The following is a 13,938-nucleotide window of genomic DNA, read 5'->3' as shown; positions in this document are numbered from 1 at the left end:
ACACACCAGGGGCATGTTAGGGCGCTTTTAGTTTCGAAAAGACATTCTGTTCCCAATCCACTCACATTGATGGATAATCACATCTGTCCAAAATTTCAGCCAATGCTTCCACTGGAATTGATTCCAGGACACTAGAAGTGCCATCTTTAGGTTTGAGAGGAGGGTCCATCTGAAAAATGGTCCAAAAATTAAAAATGGCATGAATAAGCTTGAAAATCGTCTTAAAATACCGTAAACACTCTAGAACATTGAACGCCACCCAAACCGTCAAATTTAAGTCCCAGGTATCTCGTTATCTGTGAGAGATGTCAGAAAGTGGTCAACTGATAAAATGTAGTTGATATCATGATAAACATTTTATTAGTTAACAACTTTTTGATATCTTTTACAGTAACCGAAATAATTGAGCTTGAAGTTAAGAGTCCTAAAATATAGGATCGCTCCCTGACAGTCAACTTTGAGCTTAATTATCTTGGTTCCTATCAGAGATATCAAAAAGCGGTTAACTGATAAAATGTAGCTGATATCATGATAAATATTTTATTAATTGACAACTTTTTGATATCTTTCAAAAGAAGTGAGATATATAGGCACAAAGTGGACGGTCCGTGTGGCTAGCTTGTGCTCATAGCTTGTTGGCCCTTAAATAGATGAAAAATGGTCCGAAACAGTTCCAAAATGACTAAATCCAGCCAAACGTTTGATTAAAAATGCGTTAATTAGTCAAAACTTGAGTTTGGAATGCCGAAAATTGGCCAAAATGGCTTCAAATTGCTTAAAATTGACCTAAAATTGACCGAAAATGGTGAAGAATAGCCTAAACGCGCATAACGTCACTAAAAATGCGCTGAACGGACGAAAAGTTGCTCAAAACCTGCCCAAGTCAAAAAATAAGGGAATTGAGCCCCACTCACCGCTGCTCCACATCAATTTTCGGCTGGAGCCAAGTTGGAGAGACGAAGAAAGAAGAAACAAGAGAGTGTAAGAAATTGAGAGGACGCAGAGATGTTCAGAAATAAGAGAAAGTATAAATCTTGTGTGTCAGAAGACGATGAAGACGTCATGCATCTCAAGGGAGATTTGAAAAAAATTTGGACGTTTTTTTCCAATTTTTGTAATTTTTCTGCAAAAAATTTCGAAATTTTTTAGAATTTCTGAATTTCTGAATATTTGATTTATCGAATTTTTTAATTTTTATGATTTTCAGGTTCACAATGACCAAAAAACCCAAAAATCTTCTCGATTTGCCGGAGATTCCAATGAGAAAAGTTATGGATCTTTGCACTTTTTCTGAGCAGTAAATCATTTTTTTCAGCCCAAAATTCATGAAAAATGGACCAAAAATCCTGAAAAAAAAGTTTTAAAACCCTAAAAGTAATCCAAAAATCAGGAAAAAAGGCCAGAATTTTTGAAAATTAGCTCAAAAAGTTTTTATCCTTTTAAAACTGGAAATCCGGAATCCTGGAATCCGGAAATCCGGAAATCCAGAAACCCAGAAGTCCGGTAATCCGGAAATCCAAAAATCCGGAAATCCGAAAATCCGGAAATCTGGAAATAAAGAAATCCAGAAATTCGAAAATCCTGAAATCCGGAAATCCGGAAATCCAGAAACCCAGAAACCCAGAAGTCCGGTAATCCGGGAAATCCCAAAATCCCGAATGGATATAAACTAAAAAAGGATAAAAAACTTTAAAAAAATGGACCAAAAATGATGAAAAATCACTCAAAAAATCTGAAATTTTCAGCCAAATCCTCCTCCAAACGTCCCACAGCCTCCAGGACAAAATTCTGGAATCGAAATCATATCCAAAAATGAAATCAATAAAAATCGATTATGATTTCGAAAAAATAGGTCCAGGATTATCGGAAGGCTTCAAATTCCTACTTTTAGAATTTCAAGATTCGCGGGTTTCAGAAATTTGGAAATTTTTTAAAATTCACAAAAAATCGATTAATTCCGGATGTAAAATTCAAAAATTTCAAAATTTTGAAAATCAAAAACGCGAGGAAGTTTTTGAATATGAATTCCAAAAAATAGTAATTAATTTTTTAAAATTTCAAAAAATTCCACTTGAAATTTTTTTCTTTAAATTTGTCTGAAAATCTGAAATTCCCCGAAAATAGTTTTTTGAAAACTCAAAAATTGGAATTGTTTTTCGAAAATTCCTCAGAAATTTCCGCTGAAATTTTGAACATTTTCGCTTTTATAGACCCGGATTTTTTGAAAATTTTAACTTTGAAAATTGAGAGTTCTGGGAGTTTCTCCAGAATTTTCCAGAGAAATTTTGAAATTCGCGCAAAGGAGAAATTTGAAAAAAATGGAATTTGAGGGATTTAAAATTTTGGATCCATGATTTTTTTGGACTTTTTTGGAGAAATTGAAATTCGATAGGGATCCAAGGACCCAGGGACCCAGGAATCCAGGGACCCAGGACCATGGACCCAGGACCCAGGACCCAGGACCCAGGACACAGGACACAGGACCCAGGACCCAGGACCCAGGACCCAGGACCCAGGACCCAGGACCCAGGACCCAGGACCCAGGACCCAGGACCCAGGACCCAGGACCCAGGACCCAGGACCCAGGACCCAGGACCCAGGACCCAGGACCCAGGACCCAGGACCCAGGACCCAGGACCCAGGACCCAGGACCCAGGACCCAGGACCCAGGACCCAGGACCCAGGACCCAGGACCCAGGACCCAGGACCCAGGACCCAGGACCCAGGACCCAGGACCCAGGACCCAGGACCCAGGACCCAGGACCCAGGACCCAGGACCCAGGACCCAGGACCCAGTAACCGAGATATATTTGATCGAAGTTACAAATCGATTTATGTCATTTGTTGGCGGTTTACAGTACAAACCTGGAAAAATTGCAATTATTTCATCAGGAAAACAAAAAGAATAAGAAATTAAACAGGATGAATTTTGTTGAACGATGGATTTGGAATCGGACTGCGCATTGGAGTAAACATTTCCATGGAACTTTGCTCTTCTGGATTTTCCACAAAACGATTTTCCCTATATTGTTCAATGCAAAGCATGCAAATGTACAGTAATCCGGAAATCAAACAGCTCAAGAGGAAGAAGATGAATACCATAAGGACCATGACGTAGAATGGGACCTGGAAGTTTTGAATTTTTGAATTTTTGAATTTTTGAATTTTTGAATTTTTGAATTTTTGAATTTTTGAATTTTTGAATTTACCTCATTAACATTCGAAGTTTTTGATTTGCCAGTCGTTTGGGTTACTGTAGTTTGAATTGCAAAAATTGCAATAACGAGAAAAATGAGCAATGGTTTCATTTTTCTGAAATTTCGCTTTTTTTTCAAATTTAGGAAAATTTGACAAGCAAAAAGAGAAAAAAAACAATGGGGGAAAATTAGAAAAATAGAAAAAGAATGGAATACTGTTTAAATAAATTTCGAAAAATTGGAAAATTTTGTTTCGAAATTCTTTTTAATCGAATTTTTCGGAAAAAATATGATTCATAATTGTTTACAATTTGTGATTTTTTGTCATTTTCAAGCTGTTTTACCAAGGTGGCCTAGAAAACCCATCTTGCGAAAGTTAGGCCATCATGATAAAATGGCCTAGAAAACACCCTAAAAGCATGTGAGACCATTTTCAGGCTATTTTACCAAGGTGGCCTAGAAAACCCATCTTGCAAAAGTTAGGCCATCATGTCAAAATGACCTAGAAATCACAACAGGGGCATGTGAGGCCATTTCTAGATCGTTTTACCATGGTGGCCTAGAAAACCCATCTTGCGAAAGTTAGGCCATCATGATAAAATGGCCTAGAAAACACCCTAAAAGCATGTGAGACCATTTTCAGGCTATTTTACCAAGGTGGCCTAGAAAACCCATCTTGCGAAAGTTAGGCCATCACTTCAAAGTGACCTGGAAAACAAACCAAGAGCATGTGAGGTCATTTTTATATGGTGGCCTAGAAACTTACAAACGTTAGGCCACCACTTCTTTTATTTGTCTTTCTCTAAGTCTCCGAAATTTCCAATCTCTCACATTTTCTCACATTTTATGATATTTGGAAGCAATACACATGCATCACATTATACAGAAAATTATTTCTTTGTTTCGAGTATATTTTGTTCAAAAAAATCGATTTTTCAAAAGTTCAAATTGCCCAATTATCATTTTAATTAGCTGTTTGCAGACCAGACACGATACCTTACGACAATTTGAGCTAGAGCGCTAAAAATTGGTGTCCAGGGGTAGAAAAGCACGGAGAACTCGATTTTGATAGTTTGGAGCCAAAATATAGCCGTTTAGACTTAAAAATCTCAATTTTTTGATTTCAGAGACGAAATTTCTAGCTGAAACTATCAAAATCGAGTTTCCCATGTCTTTTTACCCCTGAAAACCAATTTTCAGCTCGCTAACTCAAATTGTCGTAAAATTCAGTGTCTTGTCTGCAAACACTATGATTTACGCGGTGTTTGCAGACCAGACACCGAATTTCACGACAGTTTGATCTAGCAAGTTTAAAATTGGTTTGCAGGGGTAAAAAAGCACGAGGAACTCGATTTTGATGTTTTCGAAGCAGAATTTTGGCTCGGTAACCTAGAAACATAAGATTTCCCTACCTAAACCTTTAATTTTCGGCTTCAAACTATAAAAATCGAGTTCCCCATGATATTTTTCTCCTGGAACCCCTTTTTCAACTCTCTATCTCAAATTGTCGTGAAATCTGGTGCATGGTCAGCGTGTTTGCAGACCAGACACCATACCTTACGACACTTTGAGCTAGAGAGCTGAAACATGGTTTCCAGAGATAAAAAATTATGGGAAGCTCGATTTTAATAGTCTCGAACATCAAAAACGGTTAGAAATAGTTGAAATTCGAAAATTCGAAAATTTTCAGAAGCTCATGTTCGACACCTTGTTGGCTAAGGAGATGAGAGCAAAAATCTCCGAGCTCTTCGATAAAATGGACCAAAACTCTGAAAATTAATTAACATTTTTCTGAGAAAAAATTTAATAAATGTGTTAATTTTTGAATTTTTTTTTTGAATTAAAAAAAGTTTATTATCAACAAAGCACAAAACAAAAAATACAGTAAGAAAGTTACTACAGTAATTTTTTCCAAAAAAAAAAATCACATAATGCATCCATCAAAAAAGTAGGGTACATCATCTGGAAGTGGGGCGAAGACGTTTCCCAGATTTGTTGAATTCAGAACCAAACGAGTCGGATCGATGTCTCCGAAGACGTTGAGGCCTTCAGAAGTTTTAGAAGACGTGGATTCTGGAAAAAAAATTTTTTGGCAAAAATTGTGATTCTTGAATCTAATATGAGTTTCGATACTTAAATTTTCAATTTCAGCACAAAATTTGACTCTAGGAATCATTTTCTGAAAAAAATTCGAAAATTCAAAAATTCAAAATTTTTTCTAAATTTTTTTTTTCCAAAAAAAAAAGATTTCTGGACCAAAATTTGCTGTTTAAAACCAAAAATCAGCGTCTCATCGCCCGAAAATTACATTTTCCTCACCTTTTTGCTCCTCAAACTCTTTGAATTGTTCATAAAAATCTTCTTCCACATTTTTCGGTGCATAGCACAATTTTTCATAGAAAAACTCCTTCAAATCCCCGATTTTGTACATTTCAGCAAGCTGAAAATCCTCACAATGCATTCCAGAAATCACTTCAATCTCTTCAACGAATTCTAGAATTTTCTGGAATCTCTCCTCGAAATTTTGAACTCCGTGGGATTGGTACCAGATGGAGAGATGGGTTTGAGCCCATTTTCGACGTTCCTCCATGAAGATTTGTGTAGTTTGGGATACTGTAGAGTTGGCTGAAAACATTTGCTATCATTTGCAGTTTGAGTTTTAAAAATTGATCAAAAATTGAAAAAGTTACAGTTTTGAAAAAAAATTCCAAAAATTTGTTTTTTTAATTTTTTCAAATTACTGTAATTTTATCAATTTTGGCTCGATTTTTGAAGTTTTTGTACCAAATTAAAGCTCTCAAAGTTTTTCTATTGTTACTTTTTTGAATTTTAAAAATTGGTCAAAATCTCAAAAAGTTACAACATTTTGAAATTTTGAAAAAAAATTCCAAAAATTTTTTTTGGAAATTTTCAAATTTTTGTAATTTTTTCAATTTTGGCTCGAATTTTGAAGTTTTTTTAACAAATTAAAGCTCTTCAACTTTTCTGTAATATTCTTTTTGAATTTCAAAAATTGACCGAAAATTCAAAAAGTTACCAATTTTTGAAATTTTTTGAAAAAAGAATTCCAAAAAAAATTTTTTTTGGAAATTTTCAAATGTTTGTAACTTTGTCAATTTTGGCTCAATTTTTGAAAATTTAGTATGAATAAATTGCAAATTTTGTGGGCTTTAAGGTAGAATTAAATTATGTGAATAATTCTAAAAAAGCAAGTTTGAAAACACGCTCTAATTGCCAGAAATTGCCTAAAATGGATCGATTGGGTCAATAAATGGGGGTCAAAATAGAAATTTCAAAAAATTCAAAAACAATTCTCAATTTAAACTTTACAGCTAAAACTGAAAATTCAAATTTTAAAGTTGGAAAACTCACCAGAATCGCTCCACAGCAACATCAAATGCATGAACACGATTTCGGCATCGGTGATTTTGATATCGACGAACGGATTGATGATTTTTGACCAGAATCTGTCAAATGTTCTGGAGAAGCATCTGGAGAAAGTTGAGAAATTAATAAGATAGTTCAGAGATCTTTTTAAAAATTTTCAAAAGTTTCAATTTGACTCCATTCCAGGGCTCAATCGAGCATTTTTGGCTGTTTTTGACTCTTTTATCATTAGAGCACGTTTTCAGAGTCAAAGTTTCAAAATTTTTAGAACAATTGACTGTTATCATTGAACTCAAAAAATTTGCTATCTATTGATATGGAAAATTACAGAAATTGAGATAAAATTGGACAAATTACAGAAGTTTGAAAATTTTACAAAATTTTTTCAAAATTTTTTTTCAAAATTCCAAAGTTGTGTAACTTTTTGAATTCTTAATCAATTTTGAAAATTCAAACTGGATACAATAGAAAATTTTAATAGCTTCATTTTGATAAAAAATTTCTGAAAATTGAGCCAAAATTGGCAGAATTACAATGATTTGAAAATTTCGAAAACAACAAAATTTTTGGATTTTTTTTCACAATTTCAAAATTTTGTAACTTTTTGAATTTTTGATAAATTTTTGAAATTCAAAATCTCCAATTTTAACTCACTTTCTCTTGCCCCAAATCTGTTGCTCATCATCATCAATCAGCTCGAATCCAGTCCTATTTTCAGGCACAAAAGTGAAATTATTCATCACAAATTCCCGATTTTTACATTTTTCCGGAAACTTCGATGCACTATAAAAATGGTCCAAACTCAATTTTTTGACCGAATAATTCTTTATAATTATCGATTTTTCGGATTCCGCCAGTTCTTTGTAGCCTTTTTGCAGTTCTAGCCAGTACAGTAATCCAGAAAATTCGACTTCAGATAGGTTTTTCAAGTCTGTAGGCTCCAATTTTCTCAATCTTTTGGATTTTGGGGGTTCAGAAGCTTCAGAATCTTCTAGAAATTGCAATTGCATGAGTTTTTGATGAAGAGCATAGGAGAAGACGAGCTCATTGAATTCCGATTGCTCAGCGTTAATTGGAGTGGTTGACATTTTTGAGGGATGAATCTGAAAAAAGGGGAAAATTAAAGATTTCTAAATTTCAGTTTGAATTTACGAATTCTAGACCAAAATGTTGCACCGAAATCTTGATTGACCGTAATACCTGTAATAGAAGGGCCCCCTCCCTAATTCTCAATTTTGAGCCAATTTATCTTGGTTTCTGATAAAGATATAGAAAATTTGTCAACTGATAAATTGTTTATCATAATATCAGCAACATTTCATTAGTTGATTACTTTTTGATATCTCTGATAAGAACCGAGATAATCAAACTCAAAGTTGACTGTCATAGAGCGACCCTATATTTTAGGACCTTAAACTTTCAGCTTAATTATCTCGGTTCCTGTAAGAGATATGAGAAATTTGTCAACTGATAAATTGTTTATCATAATATCCGATACATTTTATCAGTTGACACATTTTTGATATCTCTTATAGAAGCTGAGATAATTGAGCTTAAACTTGACAGTGGGGAGGGCCCTTCTATTAGAGGCTTTACGGTAACATCATCTGAAGGTTTCTAAAAGCAAAGTTTCGAAATCAAAATTTTGTGCTGAATTCAAAAATTTATGTTTCAGAACTCAAAAATCAAGATTTTGAGGTAAAACGTCAATAATAATGTTGTTTCGAAAACATGAGGCAGAAAAAAAACCAAGAATGACATACTCTAAGAAAAAAGGACCGGAAAACAATCCTATTGATTTCGCAATCAATAATTGAATGATTTTCCCATTGTTTATTTATGGGCCCCCCAACCCCACCTGCCAAGGACAATTATACGGGTCAATAAGGGATTTTTGCCTTTTGGGAATCAAAAAATCCGGCTCTTTTCTAGTTTAGAGGTCCCAAAAAAAAATTAGAGGTCCCAAAAAAGTTTAGAGGTCCCAAAAAAAAATTAGAGGTCCCAAAAAAAAATTAGAGGTCCCAAAATAAAATAGAGGTCCCAAAATACGAAAAACGCGCAGATGTTGGAATAATGTACTAGTATTTGAACTGTGCGAGTAGTTTGAGTTTTAAGGTCTTATAGGATGACATGACTACTCCTAACAATTTTAGCTCCAATTCTCTCGCATCTTGCCGATGAACCCGATTTACATATGAGGAAAATTTAGGCAATACAGTAATCACTCCGTGATTATGCTGTTTCTCAGGCTTATATAATTGTCAGAAAATATGCATTCCTAAGCCTATTAGAAGTATAAAATATATCATCAACAATTATTTTGCTATAAGACCTCAAAACTTTAAATTCTTACACAATTCAAATTTTAGTACATTATTCCGGTATCTGTGCATTTTTAAGTTTTGGACCTCTATTTTTTCTTGGGACCACTAAACTTTTTTGGGACCTCTATTTTTTTTTGGGACCTCTAAACTAGAAAAGAGCCAAAAATCCTATGTATATTATTCTTCTAGTTGTACCTTCCTAGAGGGGGACCGTGAGCCTAAGTTCGTGTTTTTTAGACTGAACATTTAACTCCTCAATTTTCATAAATTTCACTTATGTTAAGCATGTTAAGAGCTTCAAAATGAATATAAAAACATTACAATTCAATAATTTGAAAAACTTGAAATTTGAGATTTTGGCGCCAAATGAATTTTTCAGAATTATGAGAAGAAACTGCCAAAAAACTTTCTCAGCTTTTGAGCAAACTTAATCCGGTCTAGATTTTAAAGTTTCTCATGTTTCAACGGTCTGAACATGACCATATTTAGCGAAAGTTTAGTTTTTTAACGCCACCCGGACTGTCCAGTGTCCAATTTGAGCTTATATATCTCATTTCTTTTAAAAGATATCAAAAAGTTGCCAACTGATAAAATGTTTATCATGATATCAGCAACATTCCATCAGTTGACTACTTTTTGAAATCTCTCACAGAAAATGAGATACATGGGCTCAAGTTTAAACGATTCGGATGGCGTTCTATTAGAGTGTTTACGGTATTTTTGTTCTCAAAATAAGGCCATGATTTTCGCATCTGAAAATTGATTTTCCGAGTTTAAATAGCTGAAAAATAGCTGGAAAATCCCGATTTTCAGCTGAAAATCCATCAAATTTGTCCAAAAATGACCGAAATAGGCTAAAAAACAAATATTTCACAGCCAAAACTGAATTTAGTGCCGAAAATAGGATTTTAGCTGGAAAAACTGCATTTTAGGCTGAAAATAGCTGAAAATACTCATTTTCAGTTAGAAAAATCGCAATTTTCAGCATAGAATTTATTAAAATTCAAGTTTTCCGTCTAAAAATGACTAGTTCCAGCCAAAATTTACCAAAAATAGGCTGAAAATGATTTTAGAGTCAAAAAATCAATTTTAGTCCAGAAATGTCGAATTTTCAGCATAAAATGATCGAAAATAGCTGGAAAATCCCGATTTTCAGCCAAAAATCATATATTTCAGTACAAATTTTTGAAACAAAGCAATGGGGACTTTCATGAACAAAACTTTTTTTTTTTTTTTGAAAAAAATGTATGCGTCTTATCTTATCAGTGTTGAAAAGTGTAAAAAGTGTAGAAGAGGCTTAAATATAGGATTACGGTCAAAAATTACTGTTTGAAAAAAATGAAGAAAAAAAAAACTTTTTTTCAAAATTTTAGTATAAAAACGCTGGAATTTTCGATTTTCAATTTCTTGGAAATTCAAAAAAAATACACAAAAAAAGGATTTATCTAGTTAACAGACAAAAACAAAAATCGTGAAACATTTTAATCCACTTCAACCACACGACGCTCAAATTCTGGATCCCTTTTTCACGCATTGATCTGAAAATTTGAATTAAATTTAAATTTTAAATTTAGATTAAATTGAACCAATATATAATTAAAATTGAAAATTATTCAAATTTGAACCTTTTGAGTTCAAAATAAGCCCAAACAAGCCAATACGGGTCCTTAATTTTTGCTACAGTAATCCAAAACATTTGAAAAAAACACTTTTTGAGTTTAGAACGTTGAGAGCTTCAAAATGAGTATAAGCATGCCTTGTTTTGATGAATTTTGAAAATCTACAGTAATCCCGATTTCAAAGGCGCGGGGGTCAAATAATAAAATATTGCTGATATTGTGATAAATAATTTATCAATTGACTACTTTTTGATATCTCTAATAAGAATCGAGATAATTAAGCTCAAGCGACAGCAGCACGCGAAATGCGCCAAGCCAATTTCGACGCTTGAACTTTCAGCTCAATTATCTCGGTTCCTATAAGAGATATTAAAATTTAGTCAACTGATAAAATGTTACTGATATTGTGATGAACATTTTATCAGTTGACTACTTTTTTATATCTTTAATGGGAAGTGAGATAATTGAGCTCAAACGCGCCATCAGCACTCGAAGTGCGCCAAACCGAATTTTGGCGCACGAACTTTAAGCTCAATTATCTCAGTTCCCATAAAAGATATTAAAATTTTGTCAACTGATAAAATGTTGCTGATACTATGATAAACATTTTATCAGTTTACAGGTTTTTGATATCTGTCACAGGGACCGAGATAATTGAGATTTTCTCAGGCATACCATCTCCCACATAGTTTTAATCTCTATTCTTTTTGCCAGTTGTCGTCTACGGATATTGATTTCTTTCAGTAAATTTTCCTTGTCGAACGCTGCTCCTTTTTCTGTAAATTTTTACTGAATTTGACTGAAAATGAGCTAAAAAATCTGAAAATTAGGCGAAAAATGGCGTCAAAGCCCAAAGAAAAATGTTGGTGGCCCAGAATTTTCAAAAACTCGGCCATGGGTCAAAAATTGGTTTGAAAGCGATTTTTTCAAAATTTTTTGGTTATTTTAAAGGCGCATGGCCTCTTTTTTGTCAAACTAACCAAATGAAAATACATTAATGATGATCAAAATTATCCAATGGACATTTCTTATTGTCAACATTCTTTTTAGCTGAAAATTTTTGAAATTTTCTGGAATAAAATAATTTTTTTTAAAGTTGTGATCTGGATTTTTTTCTGTGAAGAAATCCAACTGAATTCCAGCTTTTAAATATTTTTTGGGTTAAAATTTAAAAAAAAAATTAAAATTTCAAAAAATTTTTTTAATTTCGAAAAAAAACTTTTTTTCAAAACTATGCCATGTTTATGCTCATTTGAACCGGCTCAATTTGCTGAGTTCAAAAATACAAAAATTTCTGGGTTTGGACAAAAATGAGCAATGTTATGAGCAGTTTTGTCTGAAAATTTCAGGTTTTCCGAAAAAAAAATTTTTAACATTTTTTTTCAAAACTATGTCATGTTTATACTCATTTTGAAACTCTTGACTTGACGAATTCAAATTTTCACAAATGAGCAATTCCAGATTACTGTAGTTACTGTAAAAAGTGATATTCCAGAAAACTCTGTACACCTCTGATGGCTATGAGAGAGGACGTCTTCAGCATGCGGAATTGCTCAAAGAATGTTTTGGAAAATGCGAAATTATTGATTATTAGCCACTTTTGACCCGAAATTTCACAGATTTAACCCAATTTTTCGGTGATTCAGGAATTTCAGCCTTGAATTCTTTTCTGTACATGGATTTAGGCTTGTTAGACCCATTTTTAGAGATATTTTTGATAATTTTTATTATAAATTATTTTTTTTGTGTTTTTCTCTGTGTTTTAGCTAGAAAATTGTCTTTTTCAGGCTTTGAAACCATAGAAACCACTTTTTAAATTCAAATTCTCCCCTCTTCCTCCAATTCGAAAAGTCCGCAATTGCGCGTCGGGTAGAGCGCAAGTGCAGAAATCGCAATAAAAATGCCTCCGGATTTTCTAATTTTCCTCGTTTTTCATCGTTTAAAGTCATTTTTTCGGGAAAACAAGCTGGAAATTCATGAAAATCATGAAAAACTAAACAAAAACAGTCGAAAAATAACAAAAATTCGTCGAAAATGATGCAAAAACGAGATTTTTCGAGTGACAATTAAAATTTGTCTTGCAAATTGGATTTTCAGCGTTTTAAAGTTGATTTTAAATCGAAAATAGCTGAAAAATCAGAATTTTCAGCTAGTAAAACCCCTAAAGGATTGGGAAATTAGGAAAAAAAGTAAAATTTTCAAAAAAAAAATTTTTTTCAAAAAAATTGATTCTAGCTCAAAATTGTCCGAATTTTTCAGTTTTTCAGCTCATTTTTCAAATTTTCAGCCAGAAACCTTCATTTTTGTAGATTCCCCATGCTCCAAACGGGTCGACGATGCTTCTCAGTCTTGGCACGGTGCCAACCCATTGCAACGTCATCAGCGAGAGCCTATAGTACTGAAAAAGCTCAGAAAATGGAGAAAAAGGAGATTTTCGAGGTAGAAATTGTTGAAAAAATTGAAAAAAAAATAGACAGAAATCGAAAAATTCGAAAAAATTGAAAAAAATTTTTTTTTTGAAAACAGAAAATATGATTTTCACCCGATTTTGCCTGATTTTGGGTAATTTTAAGCTGAAAATTCGAATTTTAAGGCTAATTTTGACACTGGAATTCAAAATTTTTGGAGAAAATTGAATTTTTAAGTGTCAAAAATCTATTTTCAGTCATTTTTGAGCCATTTTCCCCGGGAAAAATGAATTTTCAGCTAGACGGACGTCAATACACTCCAGACGCCCTCTACAACCTCTCGCCAGCCGTTCGACGTCTTCTGGATCGACGAATCCTACAGGAGACGTCAAATCCGTTGAATTTGCTGAAGAGACGAGTCGTGGACTATGTTCATCAGACTTATAGGAAACCAGGCGAGATTTTGAGTTTAAAAGAGCTGAAAATCATGATTTTGATAGAAAAATCGATGGAAATAGACTGAAAATCATGAAAAATGGTCTGAAAATCGTCTAAAATGTGCCAAAAAGTATGAAAAAAGAGCTGAAAATGAGGAAAAACGGCTCGAAAATAGTCTAAAATAGGGTCAAAAATGCTCAGAAATAGCTCAGAATGGTCCAAAATAGTCGAAAACTGCTCAAAAATAGCCTAAAAATATCCAAAAATCATGAAAAATTGACCTAAAAATATGAAAAATGGACCAAAAATCAAGAAAAATGGACCAAAAATCAAGGAAAATGGACCAAAAATCAAGAAAAATGGATCAAAAATCAAGAAAAATGGACCAAAAATCAAGAAAAATAGACCAAAAATTATGAAAAATGGACCAAAAGTTATGAAACATGGACCAAAAATCATAAAAAATGGACCAAAAATCATAAAAAATGGACCAAAAATCATAAAAAATGGACCAAAAATCATAAAAAATGGACCAAAAATCATAAAAAATGGACCAAAAATCATA

General features: G+C 33.2%; 3 protein-coding genes across 3 annotated transcripts in view; 2 read left to right on the top strand and 1 right to left on the bottom strand.

Moving 5' to 3' along the window:
• Positions 1-2,436: 2,436 nt before the first annotated feature.
• CBG24524 lies at positions 2,437-2,799 on the top strand (the record flags this gene model as incomplete). The annotated part of the gene is made up of 1 exon (XM_002648290.2): positions 2,437-2,799. One exon carries the CDS (start codon positions 2,437-2,439, stop codon positions 2,797-2,799), a length of 363 nt encoding a protein of 120 aa, XP_002648336.2.
• Positions 2,800-5,121: 2,322 nt separating this feature from the next.
• On the bottom strand, positions 5,122-7,672 carry CBG24522 (the record flags this gene model as incomplete). The annotated part of the gene is made up of 4 exons (XM_002648289.2): positions 5,122-5,270; positions 5,517-5,822; positions 6,570-6,688; positions 7,239-7,672. The coding sequence occupies 4 exons, from the start codon at positions 7,670-7,672 to the stop codon at positions 5,122-5,124; spliced, it is 1,008 nt and encodes a 335-aa protein (XP_002648335.2).
• A 5,171-nt stretch (positions 7,673-12,843) lies between these two features.
• Positions 12,844-13,938, top strand: part of Cbr-fars-2 — a gene marked incomplete at both ends in the record, with an annotated part of 8,613 nt that continues 7,518 nt past the window's right edge. The window contains 2 exons of the mRNA XM_045241114.1: positions 12,844-12,966; positions 13,234-13,390. Coding sequence (XP_045091358.1) covers positions 12,844-12,966; positions 13,234-13,390 — 280 coding nt within the window. The remainder of the gene's footprint in view (positions 12,967-13,233; positions 13,391-13,938) is intronic.

Source organism: Caenorhabditis briggsae, assembly GCF_000004555.2.
Source record: "Caenorhabditis briggsae AF16 supercontig from assembly CB4, cb25.NA_176, whole genome shotgun sequence".
In the NCBI taxonomy this organism is placed as follows: Eukaryota; Metazoa; Nematoda; class Chromadorea; order Rhabditida; family Rhabditidae; genus Caenorhabditis; species Caenorhabditis briggsae.
The sequence above is the reverse complement of the archived record's forward strand: the minus strand, read 5'-3'. Positions and strand labels throughout refer to the sequence as shown.